Source organism: Sus scrofa, chromosome 2 (genome assembly GCF_000003025.6).
Source record: "Sus scrofa isolate TJ Tabasco breed Duroc chromosome 2, Sscrofa11.1, whole genome shotgun sequence".
Lineage (NCBI taxonomy): Eukaryota > Metazoa > Chordata > Mammalia > Artiodactyla > Suidae > Sus > Sus scrofa.
In genome coordinates, this window is record NC_010444.4 from 73,928,764 (window position 1) to 73,950,586 (window position 21,823).

At 50.2% G+C, this 21,823-nt stretch overlaps 2 protein-coding genes across 4 annotated transcripts in view; one reads left to right on the top strand and one right to left on the bottom strand.

Moving 5' to 3' along the window:
* UHRF1 (ubiquitin like with PHD and ring finger domains 1) overlaps positions 1-8,964 on the bottom strand; it is a 39,667-nt gene extending 30,703 nt beyond the window's left edge. The window contains exons 1-2 of one of the 3 annotated variants that reach the window (XM_021084038.1): positions 8,676-8,964; positions 1,390-1,556 (exon numbers count right to left, since the gene is read on the bottom strand). In XM_021084038.1, the coding sequence (XP_020939697.1) occupies positions 1,390-1,542 (153 nt within the window). In that variant the 5' untranslated portion in view covers positions 1,543-1,556; positions 8,676-8,964. Of the gene's footprint in view, positions 1-1,389; positions 1,557-2,189; positions 2,330-2,840; positions 3,095-8,675 lie in introns of those variants that run through there. The other 2 variants (XM_005661320.3, XM_005661321.3) reach the window with 2 other exon arrangements.
* ARRDC5 (arrestin domain containing 5) lies at positions 6,775-21,823 on the top strand. The gene is made up of 3 exons (XM_021084040.1): positions 6,775-7,289; positions 8,625-8,830; positions 21,149-21,823. The coding sequence occupies exons 1-3, from the start codon at positions 6,938-6,940 to the stop codon at positions 21,701-21,703; spliced, it is 1,113 nt and encodes a 370-aa protein (XP_020939699.1). The 5' UTR covers positions 6,775-6,937; the 3' UTR covers positions 21,704-21,823.

The window sequence follows — 21,823 nt, forward strand, 5'->3', positions numbered from 1 at the left end:
TTTGGAAGGAGTTCCCTGGTGGCCTAGTGGTTACGGATCTGGCATTGTCACTGCTGTGGCACAGGTTCACTCCCTGGCCCAGGAACTTCTGCATGCCGTGGATGCAGGAAAAAAAAAAAAAAAAAAAAAATCAGTTTGGTGGCTGAAAAATGAGCCACTGCTGGAGGAGGAGAGAGCCAGCATCCCAGGGGAGCTTCACTCCCCAAGGCGCGCACATGACAGCAGCCAAATCCCCAAGTTCTTGGGATCAGCTTCCCCTCCCTGGGTAGGGCGCCTTAAGTCAAGATTCTTAAGACACTCAAGCCATCGAATCTCTCAGAAGAAAGAGGCAAAAGGTCTGTGAGGATACGGCAAGCCCAGGGAATTAATCATCAGGTCTCATTTCCAGTAGGGACGCAGGATCCTCCCAGCCCCAAAAAATCCTGGCCTGGCGGGGAGCGTTTATTTTTCAACCTAGACAGCAGATGGCGGCAGTGCCCGGTTCAAAACGCGACAACAACAAAGTCCGCACGGAGCTAGGAGCTAGACTACACACTTTTAATCCAGTGAAGCCTCTATGCCGCCAAGGTCCCTCCAGTCCACTCAACTCCAGGGTGGCCCCAGCAAATGGGACGATTCCTTCTGTGGTACCATCTCCCCACTCAGGGAAATCCCAATCACAGCCTGACCTGCTATCCACCCCCCCAAGACACCGACAGAAATGGAAACCCCCGGGGGGGCCACTGGAGAAAGCGCCCCCAAAGTGGGCAGCCGCTCAAACAAGGGTGGCCATCTTAAATTGCTACAGTAACTGGGGGCGATCTCGAAGAGAGGAGACAGAGGGGCAGGGCCAGCAGAGGCCTCAGAAAGCACAAATCCCCGAACAGGGGTAGCCGCTGCGGCTGGAGAGCAGACCCAGAGTGGTGGAAATTCCTGATTAGCAAGCGCCATCTCCAACTCTGAATAAGCTGATCCATATTTCTAGAAAACCCTGTGGGGGTCGGAAGCTCCGTAGGTGCAGGCTGCGTGGGTCATCGGTGTCTGTTTCAAAGAAAGACCCAGTCGCTTCCATCGTAATGTCTGAGTAATGAGTCTAGGCTCTTCCTCGAAATTCATCAGCCTTTCATGGGCCACCTCGAACTTCTTTTTTTCTAGAAATTACTCTGAGGAGAGCTTCAAAAACAAAAGGGAGCTGAGAGTTTAAAAACCCCCAAATGCAACAGATTCGAGGGCCGGCTGCCCGCCTGGTGTGTCAGTCTGGGAGTCGAGCCTTTGTTCCTTGCTCAGGCTATGGAGGTTTCTGTGGCGAAGCAGACCGGACGAGGGGGGAAGAGTGTGTGTGCGGTGCATGGATGAGGCAAGAACAAAGGTCCTGGGCGGGCAGGCGGGCAGCCTGCAGGGCGGGTTTACCTGCTTGCCCCTGTAGAAAAGCCTCTGCAGGCCTGGCTCCACGTGGAACACCTCCTGGATCCTCCTCCTCAGATTTTCCACCTTGGTCAGCCTGGACAGGGAGTTCACAGTGTGGGCCACCTTCCCGTCCATGGTGCGAACCTGGATCCACATGATGCCTGCTGGTGCTGAGAGGAGGAGAGAGCCGGAGTCCTAGGTCAGTGCCGCCGTCACTGCCACCGCCAGACGTGCCATACACGGGTCATCCTTGCTATTGTCCAGACTCTGGACACCGGGAAACTCCCAGAACGCCCTCCCAGCGCCCTAATCCTCATAGACTGCCACGGCTGGTCCAGAGTCAATTAAGGAGTTAATTAATGAGTAGCACCGGTGGAGGACTGAGGTAGGGGAAATTAAGGGAGAGCAAAAGGCTCCTTGGACCACTCAGGCAACCCATCCTTGCACAAAGGAAAAAAAAAAACCACCCAGAACCAGAGGAGGAAAGGGGACAGAGTCAAACGCTGAAGGGCCGAGTTTGTTTGTTCATTCATTCATTCATTCATTCATTCCCGTGGTTAATACTAACGCAAGAGGGAAACCCCAAAGTCCCGCTCCAGGTAGAACTTCAGAAGTCCCAGGGAACTCAACTAAGTGTGACGGAAGGGGGAGGACCCCACCCGAGACCCGAAAGCTCCGGACCCCCCGGGCCCGCGGCCCCCGCCCTGCCGCCCCCCGCGCCTGCGCGACGCCGCCGGCCCCGCGGTGGCCATGGCAACCGGCCGTCCCGTCCCGGCCGCCCCCGCGAGCGCCGCGCTACTCACTTCGGCCCCACGGCCGGCTAGCGCTCCCGTCTGTTTCTCGGACCCCGACGCAGGGCCACTGAGCCCCTCTTCTCCTCCCGCCCGCCCGCGCGGGCCACGGCAGCGAGCCCACGCCCACCCCCACCACCGGGACGGGCCAAGGGGCCCGCGCGCCAAGTCCCGCCCCCTTCACTTGAGCCGCCTCTCTCATTGGCTCCGCTGCATCCGACCGCTCCGCCCTGTTCGCTCCCCATTGGCCCAGACGCGCCCGGGGAACTAAGGGCGCGCGAAATCGGGCTCGGGCGCGACAATTGAATCGCGGGGCGCCCCGCGCGCAGGCGCGGAGCCTGACATCCTCCCCCGCGGCTCGCCGGGCCCTCCCCCACCCAGCCGGCGCGACCACCGCTGGGCGCCGGGGATGTTCCGCTCGCCTCTGCCAGAACCGGGGCTGCCAGGGACGACTCCCAGAGGCCGGCAGGGCGGTGGGAAAACCCCGAAACCGCGTGTGGGGCAGCCCTGGCGCGGGGAACGCGTGCATCGGTGCTGGGCTAGCGTCCTGGGCCGCTCCGGAAAGTTTTGCAGAGTCAACCCGCCGGGTCCTTTACCCCCGACACACATGCCCACCCCCGCGCCCCGGCCCAGGCTGGCACCTAGATCAGCCTGGCCGCTCACCTCTCTGGCCTCCCGGATCCACTTGCTTGCCTGCGCGCTGGCCCTTCTGGAGATGGCAAAGGAGTCGCGTGTGTGGCCGGGACCCCGGGCGGAATTGTGTACGATCCGGAGTGCCCGGACGACTACCACTGCCCGCCGCGCTGCCAGCCGCTCTGATTTTTTTCCCGCGAAAACTTGGCGTTTGGGAGTTGCGGGGCCACTGGAGGCCGCGCCGGGGGCGGGCGCCTGCCTAGTGATTGGCCGTCGCTGTGGCGGGAAGCGAGAAAGGGGGTGGGGGGCGCCCCCGCCTCTGTCCACCCCCCCCTCCGCCCAGCGGGCCACGGCCCCGCCCAGCCCTGCGCGCTCTGCTGGGCGCGCCCAGCGTGCAACGGGGCCCAGTGGCGGGACCTGGGCCCCCTGACCATGGGTTGCCCTCCAGGGGCCCTAGAGACCCCCTGGGGCAGGGACCCCCAGAGAGACCCCCTGACCTCCTAAGCCTGTTCCTTCAGCCTCTCTCACCAGGCTTGCATTGACCAGTAGAGCGGGAAGGCGGGAATCAGTGTCCAAATTATGCAGGAGAATTTGAGGGGACCCCCAGGAGACCGCCTACACCCCGATGATGGGCCTGATCCCCTATTCCCACTCCCTAGCGTCAGGGCTCGCCAGCGCTCCCCACCCTACCCACCCGCAGGGCTTGTTTGCTGGGTTTTCCCGCCTCGTTTTCCCGCCTTCTCCGAGCTGTCCAGGCGGGCAGGGCTGCCCTGCCCCCTCGGCCCTGCCTGCTATGCTCTGGCCAGTCTTGGCGGGCACACAGTGACCCATGCGGAGCACCTACAAAGTGCCTGGACAGGGTGCTCAGAGCTAGGGGCTCAAGAGTGGGCAAAGACCGACCCTGTCCGTGGTCTCTGAGAGGTTAAATTCTCATCTGGGGAGACAAGCAAGAAATGAATAAATAAAGCAAATCATTTCAGATACCACACATGCAATGAAGACAGGTCACAAGGTGGAGAGTGACTAGCAGTCCTGTGGGGGGCAGGGAGAGAGGATATTCTGGTTGAGGTGGAGAGGTGGGCCTCTCTGAGCGGATGACATTTGAGCTGAGATCTGAGATGAGAAACCAAGGACAGATGGGTCCAGGAGGGACTGGCAGGCTCCAGACCGGAAAAGTCTGAGAAATGGAGAGAGCAGCTAGGAACCCGTGGAGCCAGACAGATGCAGCAAAGGGGAGGGCGGGAGCAGATGAGGTCAGAAGGGTGTCTGTCGTAGAAGACCTCACAGGCCACCAGGATGACTTTGGTCTTTTCTCTCGAGGGCAGTGGGTAGCATGGGAGGAATGGGAGCAGAAAAGCGATGAGCTCCAATCTATGTTTTTACAAGGTTTCTCTGGCCACATGGAGAGTTCCTTCTAGCTTGGCACTAGTACTTCTGCTTTTGTTTCCCCTGGTGGGTAGACAGATTAGGCCCCCCTCCCCTTGCAAAGAGGTCCACATTTTAATCCCCTGAGCCTGTGAATATAGTACCTTCCCTGGCAAAAGGGCCTTTGCAGATGGAATTAAAGATAATTTAAGGAGATGGGGAGATTATCCTAGATTATTTGGGCTGGCCCAACGTCATCACAAGGGTCCTAATAAGTGAAAGAGAGGATCAAGTCAGAGGAAAAGTCATGAAAGAAGTAGAGATTGGAATGAGGAAACCAAGAGGCAAAGGGTGGGGGAAGCTTCTAGAAGCTGGAAAAGGCAAGAGCCGGATTCTCTCCTAGAACCTTATATCAGTATCCTGCCAACACCTTGACTTTAGCCCCATTTCAAACCTCTGACCTCCAGAACTATAAGAGAATCAATTTGTGTTGTTTTAAGCCATGGAATTTGTGGTAGTTTGTCATAGCAGCCAGAAGGAACTAATACACTCCAATACACAAAGCCCAGCTGCTGCAGCTTCAAAACTCCATCCATGCTACTGAACGCATTTCTAGACGCTCTGCCATCAGCCACTTAGAGACCACGTCCCAGGTGTTAGCAGGTATCAGGCAGGCCTCCTCCAGCTTATGAGGCAAATGAAATCTTCCAAGTTGACAACACCTGCCCCAAGAACGCGCCTGTTCCTGGCGAGAGCACACCATCTGTGCCTGCTATTGCAAAAACTCAACATGGCTGGCCAAAAGAGGAAATAGACCTTATCTTCTTCATGAACATTTGGTGCAGAGCACAGCTTAGGCTCCTTGGATATCTGAAGTTGAATGACACAGAAAAAGGTGTCTGGGAGTTCCCGTCGTGGTGCAGTGGAAACGAATCCAACTAGGAGCCATGAGGTTACGGGTTCGATCCCTGGCCACAGCGGAAATGAATCCAACCAGGAACCAGGAGGTTACGGGTTCGATCCCTGGCCTCGCTCAGTGGGTTAAGAATCCGGTGTTGCCCTGAGCTCTGGCGCAGGTCACAGACGTGGCTCAGATCTGGTGTCGCTGTGGCTGTGGTGTAGGCCAGCAGCTGTAGCTCCAATTTGACCCCTAGCCTGGGAACCTCCATATGCTGCAGGTGTGGCCTTAAAAAGCAAGCAAGCAAACAAAACAAAACAAAAAAGAAGGGTGTCTGGCTTTCCCTGCAGAAAAGCCATTGAGGGGTGGTGACACAGGGCCCCATTTCTCTAGTCATTTTGAAAAAGTCAGAGGGGTTGCTTAGGTCAGTTAACAACCTCGAATAAGAGACCATGCCAAGCATTTCCAAAAGAAGCTTGCAAACCGGTTGGGAAAACAAGGTGGTGATGTCCACTAAAGACATCACATCAAATAAAGCGATATACAACAAAGACAGTAAATGAGGCCTGGCGGAGCCTGGAGAATGGACACTTCCTAGCACCTCTTCTGCTCCAGTGTCCTAATTTCACCGGCCCACGTGCAAATCAGGCAACAGGAATAAACCACTAGGGTGCAGAGGGCCTCAATTTCCCTTTTGCAAAAGGATATGCATGCAACGGTTATTAAATCATTCAACAGACTTGTCTGAACCAGGCCTTGGGTCCAGCAGTTAAAATCCTGCCCCAGGAGTTCCCTTGGTGGCTCAATGGGTTAAAAACTTGACTAGTATTCATGAGGATGTGGGTTCGATCCCTGGCCTCGTTCAGTGAGTTAAGGATCCCGGGTTGCCGAAAGCTGTGGCATAGGTCGCAGATGCGGCTTGGATCTGGCATTACTATGGCTATGGTGTAGGTTGGCAGCTGCAGCTCCAATTAGACCCCTAGCCTGGGAACGTCCATAGGCCACAGCAGGTGTGGCCCCAATTTAAAAAAAAAAAAAATGTGGAGTTCCTGTCTTGGCGCAGTGGTTGACGAATCCAACTGGGAACCATGAGGTTGAGGTTCGGTCCCTGCCCTTGCTCAGTGGGTTGATGATCCGGCGTTGCCGTGAGCTGTGGTGTAGGTTGCAGACACAGCTTGGATCCCGCGTTGCTGTGGCTGTGGCGTAGGCCGGGGGCTACAGCTCCAATTCGACCCCTAGCCTGGGAACCTCCATATGCCACGGGAGCGGCCCAAAGAAATAGCAAAAAGACAAAAAAAAAAAAAAAAAAGTTCTGCCCTAGCAGGAATTTGCATCCAATGGAAGAGATGCCGGCATAAAGACAAATGTTAGCTATGAGGGGAGATGGTGTCCATATTTAGTGGGGCATGCAGTGCTCTGAGATTCCATGTTCTGGCCATAGCTATCCTTTGCCTGCCAACACAGACTAGTATAAATAGAGAGCCATTAAAATGAAAACGAGTGTTTGCATAAGACCCAGCATCAATGTGTGAGCCCCAAAGGGTGCACATGCCACACTTAGGGGAACTTTGACGGGACAGAAAATACCTCGAGGCTCCTCCCCTGTGCCTCTCCATCTGTTAACGGAGCCCATAATGTCTGCCTCACAAGAGTGGCCTCTGGCAGGGTGACAGGTGTTCTCTATTTGGCAGGAATGTTGGGATCATGCTGTTTTCTTGTTTGTTATCTCCTACGAAAAAGAGCTCGGGCTACCGTTTCCGGAAACAATGAAGATTTGGGGATTCCCAAGCTGCCACCCGCCCCCAGACAACAACCTTGCCTCCCATCTTGGTCATTGGGAACCCCTTCCCCGAATCCTGGCTGGATGATGTCACAGACAGGTGACCTCACTGTGGCCAAGGAACCCGGAATCTCGGTGACATGGGGGAGGGGGGAGGATGTTTCTCCACCACCCCAACCCCCCATGTCTGTGGTGAAGTCGATTGAATTAGTGCTGCCCAAGGATGCGGTCTACCTGGCTGGCTCCAGCATAAAAGGGCAGGTAGTCCTAACCCTGAACAGTACCCTGGTGGACCCCATAGTGAAGGTGGAGCTCGTGGGAAGAGGTTACGTGGAGTGGAATGAAGAAACTGGAGCATCCCGGGATTATAGCCGAGATGTTATTTGCAACAACAAAGCTGACTACGTGCACAAGACAAAGACATTCCCAGTGGAGGGTAAGGACGAGGCCAGCAGCCAGCCTTAGCCAGAATAGGAACCTGGGTCTGGAAGGTAAACACATCTGTTAGGCAGTCAACAACGCCCCCCCCGCCCCGGTTCAGATCAAAATTCTAGACAGTCATCAGGGAGCCTGAGCTGCCAGGGAACTACATGTCATGGAGATGTTTCCAGGTATTCCACAATTGAGCAGAACGCTTGGCCAATGCTTGGCTGAACAAAATTTTATTTTAGATAGAGTTGTCCAGGCAGGTCTCTCTGAAGAGGTGACTACCAAGTTCAGATCTGGTGACAGAAAGGGTACCTCCCTTGCAGATATCTAAGGAAGGGACAGCAGCAATACTCAGCAATGGGTCATCTCTCTGGGTCCCAGTGAACCCATCTGGAAAATGGGAATAAGGAAAAGTCCTGCCTCCTAAGATTGTCTTGAGGACCTAATGATTTAATGGCATGCAGAGGGCTCAGAAGGGGCAGGGCATGGGTGCATACAGTAAGGGCTTGATAGGTGTTAGTTTTTTCAATTGAAACACTCCCCCTCCACCACCTGCCCCCGCACCCCCAACCCCCACACCATCCACGGCATCAGGGAACACCTCCCCAATTTCCAAGAGAAGCATCATTTCCCCCGAGAGACATCCACCTCAAGCCCAAAATCAGGCCATTCATTTTCTTCACAAACATGCATTAAGCACCCACTGTGCTCAACAACTGGGCCAGGTGCTGGGGATGCAACAGCGAACAACACAGACAGGGTCCCTGGTGTCACTGAGGTTGCCATCAGGCAAGGAAGACACGGTAATAAGAGAGTTTGGGAGAAATGCTTCCCCTCCCTCACCTCAGTCATCACTCAGCCAATCAACAAATACCAAGCACCTACTGTATGCTGTGCACGGAAGGCCAAGCTCTGCCAGTGCAGAGATTTGCCTGCTTTGGGCTCTGCTGTACACACACAGCCTAAAATAGCCTCTAGAACATGGTAGGGACCCAAGATATGTTTGTTGAATGAATGTGTGTCCAAATCCTGCAGGCTGCGCTTCCAGGTTCCTAAGCACACAGCTGGGGGCAAGCAAGTCCCAGTTGGTGGCTTGGGGTAATCACCCCAGCTGCCATCACCCACCTAGGCCATCCCTCTTCAGCCCAGCTCCAGCCTAATATTTCTGGCCCTGGGCTTTTTTGATCCCTAAAAGCATAGAGCTCAGCCAAGCTCAGGGACAGACAGGCCAGGCCTAGAACAAGCTCCCTGCCAAAACAATAAATAAAGAGAAGGGGAAAAAAAAAAAAAAGAAAAAGAGATTCTAGAACCTTCTGATGGCATCGGTGTGTTTTGCTTTCAGATAATTGGTTAAGTGCAGGCAGCCACACCTTTGACTTCCATTTCAACTTACCTCCCAGGCTCCCTTCTACCTTCACCAGCAAAATATGCCACGTCTTTTACTTCGTTCAGGCCTCCTGCATGGGTCGGGAGCACATTCTAGCCAAGAAGAGAATGTACTTGTTGATTCAAGGGACTTCGGATTTCCACGCAGAAAACCCATCGCAGGTAGTGATGCGGGAGGAGCAGGGCTAAGGCTTGTCTTCAAAGCTCCTGGGAATAGGGGGAGGCGGGCAGACAAGGGACAGAGAAGGCCCCAACCCGGAAGAAGGCAAGGTGTTGGCTGTTCTTCCGGCCCAGTGATTTCACAAAAGGTGAATCAGAAACCAGGGCAGGAACTCAGCCAGCTGCTCTCAACCCAGGTGATTCTGCCTGGGAGATGTCTGGGGACAGTTGTGGTTGTCACAACTGGGGAGGGAACTAGTGGAATCAAGGGGATGGGGGCCAGGGATGCTGCTCAGCACCCCACAGAGAGAATGACCTCGGCCCCAAATGCCCTTGACCCCACAGTAGGGGTTCTGCTGTGACCCCCTGAGTGAGACGGAGTCCTGGGCCCTCGGTGACTCCCCAGGAACTTTGATAATGAAGATGGTGCCCCCCAGAAAGAAGCAAGGAAAGGGGGTGGCCTCTGTCCCTGGGGAGAAGGAAGGGCCTTGTGGCATCGGTCACCTGAGCAGAGGTGGTTTTTGGATGGCTTCTGAAGGCCAGGTGCAAAGGCGGAAGTTAGGAAGGGTGGAGTTTCCTTGGCCAAAGTCATTTCACCTCCCTGGGCCTCATTTGTCATCAGAGTTTGGTGGCTGAGAGGGCTGGCATTTTTGTTTTTGAGATCCCAGTTAAAATCCTAGCATCAAAAAAATTAAAAAAAAAAAAAAGAAAAGAAAAGGCAGTTCCCATAGTGGCTCAGCAGAGATGAATTCCAACTAGGATCCATCCCTGGCCTCGCTCAGTGGGTTAAGGATCCAGCATTGCCGTGAGCTGTGGTGCAGGTTGCAGACGCAGCTCGGATCTCGCGTTGCTGTGGCTTTGGTGTAGATCAGCAGCTGCAGCAGCTCTGATTGGACCCCTAGCCTGGGAACTTTCATATGCTTCAGGTGTGGCCCTAAAAAGCAAAAACAAACAAACAAACAAAAAACCCACAAAAAAAACCCAAAAAAACCCCAAAAAACCCAGTGTCCCCACCTCCCTGCCGTGTGATTCTCTGCAAGCGCTGTGGCCTCTCTGTGCCTCCATTTCCTCATCTGTTGAATGGGCATCAAGATGCTGCCTGTCCCCAGGTCTCCAAAGGAGCAGTGAGTGGACTTCATGCAAGCCTGGGGAGGGAGGGCAGAGTATTCATGCCCCTGCCACAAATGTTGTCACTGCTTCTGTTGCCACCCGTAGTCTTCTCTGTGCAATACGGCTCATCTCTAGCCCAGCTGACCTCAGGGGAGGGCTCCAGGGGGGTGGATCAGAGGAGAGCAGACTTAAGCTCCAGACCCACTTGGGCACCTGCCCCCTGTGTGATCTTGAGCAGGCTCTGCCCCTTCTCTGGCCCTCCATTGAGAGCAAAAGTTCAGGGAGCACAAGTCAGGAATTGGGGCAAAATGCTGGTGAGGATCAGATCTGGCTTAAGATCTCTGCCGCCAGACACTGCAATAGCTAATGGCCTTGGGCAGTTACTGGCACCTCCTGGAGCCTCAATTGTCCTAATCTGTACAATGGGAATAATAATACTCATAATACTGGAGTTCTTGTCATGGCTCAGCGGAAACGAACCTGACTAGGATACATGAGGATGTGGGTTCGATTCCTGGCCTCGCTCAGCGGGTTAAGGATCTGGTGTTGCTATGAGCTATGGTGTAGGTTGCAGACACGGCTCAGATCTGGCATTGCTGTGGCTGTGGCATAGGCCAGCGGCTACAGCTCCAATTCAATCTGTAGCCTAGGAACCTCCATATCCTCCATATGCCATGGGTGCGGCCCTAAAAAGACAAAAACAATTTTAAAAAATAATAATATTACCTCCCTCAGTGGATGCTTATAAGTGCTGCAAAGCGCTCAGCACAATGTCTACACACAGGAGATGCCTGGTAAGTGGGAAGAGCTAAAATCACTATTAGATCAGCATAGGGAGTTATTACAGATATGCTTTTTGGGGGTTTTTTTGGGGGCCACGCCTACAGCATGCAGAAGTTCCCTGGCCAGGGATTGAACCCACGCCACAGCAGCGACTTGAGCCACTGCAATGACAATCCTGGATCTGCAACCCATTACACCACAAGAGAATTCCCATATACATTTTGAGAGTAAGAATATATCGTTTTTTGTTTTGTTTTTTTTAATATTGTGTTTTTTCAACTACTCGATACAGTTTTAATCAGATTATAGGGGGCACAGTGAGGGTAGGAGCTGATGGGTCAGGGTGGAGGCGACCCCCAGTAGGCTTCTGTCCTTCTCAGAGCGCTGAAGGGAGTCAGGCCCTGCCCTCCTCTGCCCACAGCCCTCCAGAGCTCCCACCTCCCCTGGGGTAAAAACCTGGTTCCTCCCTTCGGCCCACAAGGCCCTGCACAACCTGCCACCCCTCTCCCCTCTCTGCTCACCTCTCCTCCCTCTGTCCCCCTCTGCCTCATTCACTCTGCTGTTCCTCCAATAGGTCAGGCACAATCATGCCCCAGGGCCTTTGCACAGGTTGTGCCCTCTGCCCAGAACACTGTGATATGACCTTCCTATCCTTCCCACTTATCCTTCAGATCTTTGCTCAGAAGCCACGTCTTTGGTCACCTGCACTGCTGATGGCTCGAAGAACAACCCCCACAGAGGGCAATTTAGTCCTATCTATCCCAATTCAAAGGAACGTGCACTTTGCCCCAGCCATTTTATCCTTCTAGAAAATTCTCCTCCCCCTATTTTTTCAGGTGTGTGAAGTGACCTCTCACTGCACTGTCTGTAGTGGTAAGAAATTGGAAACAGCTTAAATGTTTGTTGCTAAGGGAATTAAAGTAGCAGTACACAGGCAGAGGCGAACTCTACAGATACAGCGAAGAGAGAAAGATAGACAAAGAGAGAACAAGGCAGCTCTCCATTATTGGCACCTCCAATCGACTGGGTTGACTGAATAAAGCAAAGTTCAGAACAGCAAGTGTAGTTTGCACCGTTGGTGGTAAAAACAAGAAATGCACAGAACTTCCTTGCAGGTGTAACAAACAAACGTCTCTTTCCAGAGACCGCAGAAACTCACAACAGATCCTGCCTCCTGGGAGGGGAACAGGGGAGGAGAGAAACGTTTCCCCTTCAGCTTTTTTTTTTTTTTTTTTTAAGTCTTTACTGAGATAAATTCACATACCTTCTAATTTACCCCCTTTAAAGTGTCCAGCTCAGGAATTCCCATCGTGTCGAAGTGGAAATGAATCTGACTAGCAACGATGAGGTGGCGGGTTCGATCCCTGGCCTTGCTCACTGGGTTAAGGATCCGGCGTTGCTGTGAGCTGTGGTGTAGGTTGCAGATTCGGCTCAGATCCTGCAGTGCTGTGACTGTGGTGTAGGCCGGTGGCTGCAGCTCTGATTCGACCCCTAGCCTGGGAATCTCCATGTGCCACAGGTGCAGCCCTAAAAAGACAAAAGACAAAGTAAATAAATAAATAAAGTGTCCAGCTCAATGACACCCCCCCCCTTTTTGTTGTCTTTTTAGGGCCACACCCGCAGCATATGGAAGTTCCCAAGCTAGGGGTCAAATTGGAGCTGCAACCGCCAGCCTACGCCACAGCCATAGCAATGCCAGATCTGAGCCTCGTCTGCGACCTACACCACAGCTCAGGACAGCTCTGGATCCTTAATCCACTGAGTGAGGCCAGGGATTGAATCTATGTCCTCATGGATACTAGTCAGGTATGTTACCACTGAGCCACAATGGGAACTCCTCCACTTTAGTGGCTCCTGGTGTGTTCTCAGAGGTTTGCAGCCCTCACCACCATCAGTTTTAGAACACTTTTATTACCCCCCAAAGAAATCTTGCATTCCTTAGCTGTCACCCCCAAGCCTCCCTACCCCCGCCCCCATAGCCCTTGGCCACCATCGATTCACCCTCTGTCCCTGTGGATTTGCCTGGTCTGGACACTTCATAGAAGTGTCATTATACACTATGTGGGCCTTTTGTGCCTGGCTTATTCCACTGAATATAGCGATTTCAAGGCTCATCTATGTTGTATATGTCACTGCTTTGTTCCTTTTTAAGGATGAATCATATTCCTTTGCAAGGATGGACTACATTTTGGGTATCTGTTCATCTGTTGATGGACACTGGGTTGTTTCCATGCCTTGGCTATTACGAATTACCCTGTTACAAGCATCCAAGTTTTAGGGTGAAAGTAAGTTTTCATTTCTTGTGGTTCCTGCTGTGGCATAGGGAGTTAAGGATCTGGCATTGCCTTTGCAGAGGCTCAGGTTTGATCCCTGGCCTGGCACAGTAGGTTAAGGAACTTCCGTATGCTGCGGGCGTGGCCATGAAAAAAAAAAAGTTTTCATTTTTCTTGGGCAGATATCCACGAGCAGAATTACTGGGTCCAATGGTAACTCTATGTTTTACTTTTTTTTTTTTTTTTTTTTTTTTTTTGTCTTTTTGCCTTTTCTAGGGCCACTCCTGAGGCATATGGAGGTTCCCAGGCTAGGGGTCTAATTGGAGCTGTAGCTGCCGGCCTACACCACAGCCACAGCAACTCGGGATCTGAGCCGCATCTGTGACCTACACCACTGCTCACGGCAATGCCGGATCCTTAACCCACTGAGCAAGGCCAGGGATCGAACCCACAACCTCATGGTTCCTAGTCAGATTCGTTAACCACTGAGCCATGACGGGAATTCCAAGTGTTAATTTTCTGGTAGGGACAGTGATGAGACTGTGGCAGGGGGATGAGATAAGGGGAGTCGAGGTGGGGGACACCCTCAGACTTGATGGTTGGGAAAGGCCTTTGGGACAAGCCCTCTACCCAGTGGTACTACCTGTTGGAAGAGGCAGTGGGTCTCGTCTTTAAAAATGTTAAAGGTACACAGAGGGGAGGGGACGTGGGAAAATTAGAATCATTGTACATGGCTGGCGGGAATGTAAAATGGGGCAACTGCTGTGGGAAGTTGTTCCTCAAAAGGTAAAACATAGAGGAGTTCCTGTCTTGGCGCAGTGGTTAATGGATCCGACTAGGAACCATGAAGTTGTGGGTTCGATCCCTGGCCTCGCTCAGTGGGTTAAGGATCCGGCATTGCCGTGAGCAGTGGTGTAGGTCACAGATGTGGTTCGGATCCCATGTTGCTGTGGCTGTGGTACAGGCCGGCAGCTACAGTTCCGATTCGACCCCTAGCCTGGGAACCTCCATATGCCGCGGGAGCGGCCCTAGAAAAGGCAAAAAGACAAAAAAAAAAAAAAAAAAGAAAGAAAGAAAAAGAAAAGTAACACTTATGGGAGCCCCTTGGGTGGCCTAGCGGATAAAGAAGCTCGCCCTGTCACTGCAGTGGCTCAGGTCACTGCTATGATGGGGATTTGATCGCTGGCCTGGGAATTTCTGCGTGCTGGGGGCACAGCAAAATAAAAAAGAAGAAACGGAACATGTTATATGTGTATCTTCCTAACCATAGCAGGGACTGGGCTGGTCTTCTCTGTTGTGGGTTTTTCTTGAACTTGGCACTAAATTGATGCAATCGAACACTAGTTGAATGAATGAATCCCCCCAAAGTTTCCTCTATGCCAAAGGAATATGGGGGTCCCAAGAAACTCCCAGGTACGAAAAACCAGTGTTGAGTTGGCACCCCAACATTCTTGGGCATCAGGGCCCTTTGGCCATCCCATCTGGCTTGGTGTTGGGGGGTCTCTGTTGGGCCATTGCTGATGGCTTCCAGCTCCTCCTTCAGGACAAGGACAGAACTGCCTGCTTGGTCTCAAGTTAGGGCAGCAAGTCTTTTAATGCCCTGGGATCCTAACGCACACGCATTTTGAATTTTCGAATAAGACTGGAGGGATTTAGAATGAAATGGCCTGCCATTAGCCTTCCAAGAGGAGGGAAAGCTTGGGAAGGCTAAAGATAAGCAAGGGCCAGAGGCAGAGGGCAGGAGGTGAGGTTGAAGGGGTCAGGGGTTGGCCTGAGGTCTCCAAGAGGAAATGCATTGGACCTAGAGCAGTGTTTTTCAAATCTTGGGTCAGGACACATTAGTGGGGTACAAAATCCATTTAGCAGGTTGCAAAGCATATTTTTACAAAAGGAAAGAATAGGCAAGCCCAAAATGGAAAATATCAGAAATAGTCAATTTTGTGGATTGCACACTTTTTCTTTTTTCTTTTTGTCTTTTTGCCTTTTCTAGGGCCACTCCTGAGGCATATGGAGATTCCCAGGCTAGGGGTCGAATCAGAGCTATAACCACCGGCCTACGCCAGAGCCACAGCAATGCGGGATCTGAGCCGCATCTGCAACCTACACCACAGCTCACAGCAACACCGGATCCTTAACCCACTGAGCAAGGGCAGGGATTGAACCCGCGACCTCATGGTTCCTAGTCGGATTCGTTAACCACTGTGCCACGACGGGAACTCCACACATTGTTGTTTTTAATATAAAATAGGAAAATAGGATAGAGAATAAAATAAGTAGACTAGAAAATATCAGAGAAAGTCCATTTGGTGGGCTGCAATTCAGGGTTTTTTTTTGTTTTTTGTTTTTGTCTTTTTGCCATTTCTTGGGCTGCTCCTGCGGCATATGGAGGTTCCCAGGCCAGGGGTCTAATTGGAGCTGCAGCCACTGCCCATGCCAGAGCCACAGCAATGCAGGATCCAAGCCTCATCTGCAACCTACACCACAACTCACGGCAACGCTGGATCCTTAACCCACTGAGCGAGGCCAGGGATCGAACACGCAACCTGATGGTTCCTAGTCAGATTCGTTAACCACTGAGCCACAATGGGAACTTCTGCAATTCGGTTTTTTAAATGAAGGAATAGAATAGTGGAGTTCCCTCATGGCTCAGTGGGTAAAAGATCCAGCATCATTACTGCTGTGGCTCTGGTCACAGCTGTGGCGAGGGTTCGATCCCTAGTCCAGGGAACCTCTGCATGCCATGTATGTCAGAAAGCATAAATGCGGTGGTTGCAATAAACTTTGCTTTTGCAAAATCAGTGTGTAGGACTGACTACAATGGTATTGAATAAGGAAAACAGAATTACCAGAAAAAACTACTATCGTGAGTTACGACATTTTTGTTTTATATAAAACAAAATAATAGAATAGAGTAAGTAGGCTAGAAATAATAGAAAAATCAATTCAGAGGGTCCAACCAACACTTTTTAAACAAATAGATTAAATAGAATAGAGTAGCGTGGGAATTGTTAGCAGGCATATAGCAAGGATAAGCATTATATCATGAAACATTTCCCTATCATAGATCTAGATGTAGATGGACATAGAGATTTGTGTTTTCTGCCACAATGTTAAAATTTACATTTTAACTATGAGTTGTGGTTTAAAAAATAATATATGACAGGAGTTCCCGTCGTGGCGCAGTGGTTAACGAATCCGACTAGGAACCATGAGGTCGCGGGTTCAATCCCTGCCCTTGCTCAGAGGGTTAACGATCCGGCGTTGCCGTGAGCTGTGGTGTAGGTTGCAGATGCGGCTCGGATCCCACGTTGCTGTGGCTCTGGCGTAGGCCGGGGGCTGCAGTTCCGATTCGACCCCTAGCCTGGGAACCTCCGTATGCCGTGGGAACGGCCCAAAGAAATAGCAAAAAAAAAAAAAGACAAAAAAAAAAATAATAATATATGACAAATATTGTATGTAGCCCACAAAGTCTAAAAAATTTATTATCCCGGCTCTTAACAGAAAGAATTTCAAGTCTTGATTTTTTTCAAAAGAAAAATTCTAGAGCAACTCATTATTATTATTATTATTATTACTGTAGTATAGTTGATTTACAGTATTAGTTTCAGGTGTGTAACATAGTGATTCAATGTTTTTATAGATTAGGAGTTCCCATTATGGCTCAGTGGGTTAAGGACCCAATGGTGTCTCTGTGAGGATGCCAGGACTTTTGGAGTCTGTCTGTCTGACTGTCTGTGTCTGTCTGTCTTTCTTTCTTTTTTTTTTTTCTTTCTTTTTTTTTTTTTTTTTTTTGTCTTTTTAGGGCTGCTCCAGTGGCATATGGAATTTCCCAGGCTAGGGGTCAAGTTGGAGCTGTAGCGGTGGTTGCAATAAACTTTGCTTTTGCAAAATCAGTGTGCAGGACTGATACAATGGTATTGAATAAGGAAAACAGAATTACCAGCAACATAGGATCTGAGCCATGTCTGCAACCACAGCTTATGGCAACACCAGATCCTTAATCCACTGAGTGAGGCCAGGCATCAAACCTGAGTCCTCATGGATACTAGACGAGCTTGTTTGTGCTGAGCCAAAACAGCTACTCCAGGATGCAGGTTTGATCCCTGGCCTCGCTCAGTGGGTTAAGGATCAGGCTTTGCCCCAAGCTGCAGTGTAGGTTGCAGATGCAGCTCTGATTCAGCATTGCTGTGGCTGTGGTATAAGGCCCCAGCTGCAGCTCCGATTTGACTCCTAGTCTGGGAACTTGCATATGCAGCAGGTGTGGTATAAAAAGAAAAAAAAAATTTTATAGATTATACCCCATTGAAAGTTACTACAGAATAGGAGCTCCCAATGTGGTGCAATGGGATCAGCAGCATCTTGGGAGCGCTGGGACACAGGTTCAATACCAGGCCTGGCACAATAGGTTAAGGATGTGACGTTGCCACAGCTGTAGCTTGTTCGCGGCTGTGACTTGGATCTGATCCCTTGCTCATGAGCTCCATATGCTGCAGAGCAGTAAAAAAAAAAAAAAGTTATTGCAAAATAATGGCCACATTCCCTGTGTTGTATACTGTATCCTTTGTTCCTCATTTTCTTTATACATTGTAGTTTGTGTCTCTTACTTCCCACCCCCTACCATGCCTCTCCCCACTGGTAACCACTGGTTTGTTCTCTACATCTGTGAGTCTTTTTCTGTTTTGTTATATACATGCATTTGTTTTGTTCCTTTTGATTCCACATTTAAGTGATAATATAGAATATCTGTCTTTTCTCTGTCGAACTACCCTCTAGGTTCAGCCACATTGCTGAAAATAACAGAATTTCCTTCTTTTAATGGATGAGTAGTATTCCCGTGTGTGTGTGTGTGTGTGTGTGTGTGTGTGTATACACCACATCTTCTTCATCCATTCATCTGTTGAGGACACTTCAGTTGCTTACAATCATCTTAGTTACTGTAAGTCATACTACTATAAATATTGGGATGCATGTATCTTTTTTTTTTTTTTGTCTTTGCTATTTCTTTGGGCCGCTCCCTCAGCATATGGAGGTTCCCATGCTAGGGGTCGAATCGGAGCTGTAGCCACTGGCCTACGCCAGAGCCACAGCAACACGGGATCCGAGCCGCGTCTGCAACCTACACCACAGCTCACGGCAACGCCAGATCGTTAGCCCACTGAGCAAGGTCAGGGACCGAACCTGCAACCTCATGGTTCCTAGTCGTATTCGTTAACCACTGCGCCACGACGGGAACTCCTGCATGTATCTTTTTGAACTAGTGTTTTCATTTTCTTTGGCTATATACCCAAGGGTGGAGCTGCTGGATCATATAGTTCTATTTTTAGTTGTTTGAGGAAACTCTATACTGTTTTCCTTAGTGGTTGCACCCATTTACATGCCCACCAGCAGTGTGTGAGTGTTCTCTTTTCTCCACATCCTTACCAACATTTGTTATTTGTAGACTTTTTGATGATAGCCATTCTAACAGGTGTGAGGTGCTCATTGTGGTTTTGATTTGCATTGCTTGGATTAGAGATGTTGAGCATTTTTTATGTGCCCGTTGGCCACCTGTATATCTTCTTTGGTAGAGCAACTCTTTCTTATGTGTGAGCCCAAGAAGAGTGTCTTCACAACGCACTTTCTAGCTCTTTTATGATATAAAACACATGGAAACAATATAATTGTCCAGCATGGGGGGGGGTAGATAACCTATTTTGTTTCATACTCTATTGCCATCATGAAAACCAATAAATCAGAATGATAGGCAGCAACATGAGTGCCTTTCAAATACAGAATGTCATAGAACGTAATGCTAGAAAAGCAAGTTGCTGGAAAACCTATAAAACTTTCTTTAGTTAGTTATTTATTTGCTTTTTCGGCATATGGAGGTTCCTAGGCCAGAGGTCAAATCGGAGCTACAGCTGCTGGCCTACATCACAGCCCCAGCAACAAGAGATCTGAGCTGCAGTTGAAAACTACACCACAGCTCTCAGCAATGCCGGATCCTTAACCCACTGAGCAAGGCCAGAGATTAAACCCGCATCCTCATGACACTAGTTGGGTTCATTTCTGCTGAGCTGCAATGGGAATTCCTAAAACTTGATTTATTTAAGGCCTTCAAATTTATAAAACAGTACTGTATACTTCGACTGCAAATAGATGTCTTCCTAAACAATATAAATGTTTGCGTGAGAATGCCAAATGCCAAATTCTGTTGATGGCTACCTGTTCAGAGAAGGACTGGGAACAAAGAGGCAAAACACATGGAATCCACAAGATTTCAGTTGAATTGGTAATAATGTTTGATTTCTTAAACTGGCCTGGAAGATACAGGTGAACTTGTTCTATTATGCGTGCCCCACCTTTTTTCTAGATCAACATGTCTTGTTTAGGTCCCCACATGTATGTAGTAAAAGAATAAATGTGTAGGTACAAGAAAGTGATTACTATAAAATTCAGAATAGTTGCCCTTTGGGGTGGGGGGTGGGGCTGAGCACAAGTGAGCGACTTTGGAGAAAAACCAGCAAAATTCTACTTCTCGACGTGGGTGGAGGTTATGAGAGAGTGGGCCTTATAATAACTCACAAAGTTATACATTGCTTCTTGGGGGTTTCTATATTTGAGCTATACTTCCTAATAACATTTAAGAGGTTTTGTTTGTTTGCTCGTTCTTTGTGGGGTGTTTTTGGCATGAAGAAAGTCCGGGGCCAGGGATAGAACCTGGGCCACAGCAGCCACCCAAGCTGCCGCAGTGACAACACCAGATATTTGAAGAGTTTTTTTTTTTTTTTTCATTGCATAGATATGATAAACCCCAAATTCAGGATAGTGGTTACTTCCATGGAGGAAGAATGGGGAATGGCTCTGGGGAGGGGTGCACAGGGGCTTCAACTAGATCTCTGCTTTTTTTTTTGGGGGGGGGTGCACCCATGGCACATGGAGGTTCCCAGGCTAGGGGTTCATTCAGAACTACAGCTGCGACCTACACCACAGCCATAGCAACGCAGGATCTGAACCACATCTTCGACCTATACCACAGTGCTTTGCAATGCCAGATCCTTAACTCACTGAGCGAGGCCAGGGATCCAACCCGAAACCTCATAGTTCCTAGTCGAATTCGTTTCCAGTGCATCATGACAGGAACTCCTGATATTTTATTTCCTTAGTGAAGAGAGATATAACCCAATTGAGAGACAACCTTCATTCTGATAAAACGGGTACTAGGTATGCTGGTAAATGGTCAAGAATCAGCTAGGGTACAGGGCAGCCTTGATCTGTAATCTTTGCCAATTTCCACGGTGTAAATATTCCCATCATGAGTATTTCAAGATACCAATCAATATCCAATTTCAAGTTACCAACTTGATGTCCCCAACACGGAATGGGAAGGGAGTTTGGAAGTATTTAGTATTTATTACACTACTCTCTGTCTCATACTTAAAAGGAAAACACATGTGGGCACACTTACACACACACACACACACACACACGCGCAAGTATCAAGTTCCTCTGGAAGCAGACACAGGAAGTCAGCAAAAGTGGAGAGGGAATCATTGTAAGCCCACCCCACATCACATCAAATCTTTTAAAGTAGTATCCACAAATAAAGAGTCAAATGTTATCCAGGTCACCCATTAAATATTATGTATATGTGATTTTATTGCAATCTAGCAGCTGACTCAATATTATAAAAGCTGCATTTTGAGGCTTTTAATTAAACGTGTTACAAAATTTCAGCGCTACAGTTTTCTTTTCATGATTCAAAGCCCGTAAGTCTCCTTAAGTCTGAGCTACTTGGGCAAGCCCTAGGCCTTGGGTTTAAACTCTAAGACATTCCCTGCCTTTCAGGAAACTAAGGCTCAGAGAAGTTGAGCCACAGGTTCAAGGTCACACAGCAAGGGACTCATGGAGCTGGGGATAAAGCCAGGGTCTTGTAGATTTCCCAGGTCTATTTCACAGACCAGGAAATTGACACTCAGAATGGTCAAGGGCTGTGATTAAACCGCAAAGCTGAGCGATGACTCCAAGCTTTGGGCTGCAAAATCCAAGACTCGTATTCCACCTTAATGCCTCTTACTTGGGGATGGTCAGGCTTATGGATGATCAGGGCTCGTTGGCCTGGATCCCTCACAGTTGTCCTTCCCCATTCCCCCCCCACCCGTCCAACCTCTTCTAGATTCCTCTGTTTGTGGAGGCTGAGAAGAAGATCTCTTACAACTGCTGCAGCCAGGGCACCATCTGCCTGCAAATCCAAATGGAAAAGAACACCTTCGTGCCGGGAGAGAAGGTCATTTTCACCACGGAGATCAACAACCAGACGAGCAAGTGCATAAGGACGGTCATCTTTGCCCTCTACGCCCATGTGCAGTACGAGGGCTTCACGCCCAAGGCCGAGCGGCGCTCAAAGGTGGACAGCAGCGAGCTGCTTCGGCAGGAGGCCAACACCCAGATCACGCCCTTCAACACCACCAAGATCGTCAGCACCTTCCACCTCCCGCCCGTGCTGTCCGTGAGCGGCGGCGCTCGGGACAACGAGATCATGAACACCCACTATGAGCTGATCAGCACCATCCACCTGCCCTGGTCCCTGACCAGTGTCAAGGCCAAGGTGCCCATCATCATCACCAGTGCCCCTGTGGACGCGGACAGCTGTCGGTTGCTGGAGGGGGCGGTGTTGCCCAAGAGCCCAGATGGATCGTCAGATTTAAATGCACAAACAAATACGTATTAAAAGCTTTATCAGACTCTAAGGCAGGGCCTTTCTTTGTCTTCACAACTGGCCTTCTGATGAGTCCGAGCATGGCAGCGTGTGCCCTGCACTTTGCCAAGCTCCAGCCAGGCAGGCATTCAT

What these genes read in the sequence shown, in the direction of transcription:
- ARRDC5 (XM_021084040.1), top strand. Translation starts at nt 6,938, where the DNA reads ATGATGTCACAGACAGGTGACCTCACTGTGGCCAAGGAACCCGGAATC. An exon ending in AAAGACATTCCCAGTGGAGG is followed by an intron (nt 7,290 to 8,624) that starts GTAAGGACGAGG and finishes TTTTGCTTTCAG; the next exon opens with ATAATTGGTTAAGTGCAGGC. An exon ending in ACGCAGAAAACCCATCGCAG is followed by an intron (nt 8,831 to 21,148) that starts GTAGTGATGCGG and finishes AACCTCTTCTAG; the next exon opens with ATTCCTCTGTTTGTGGAGGC.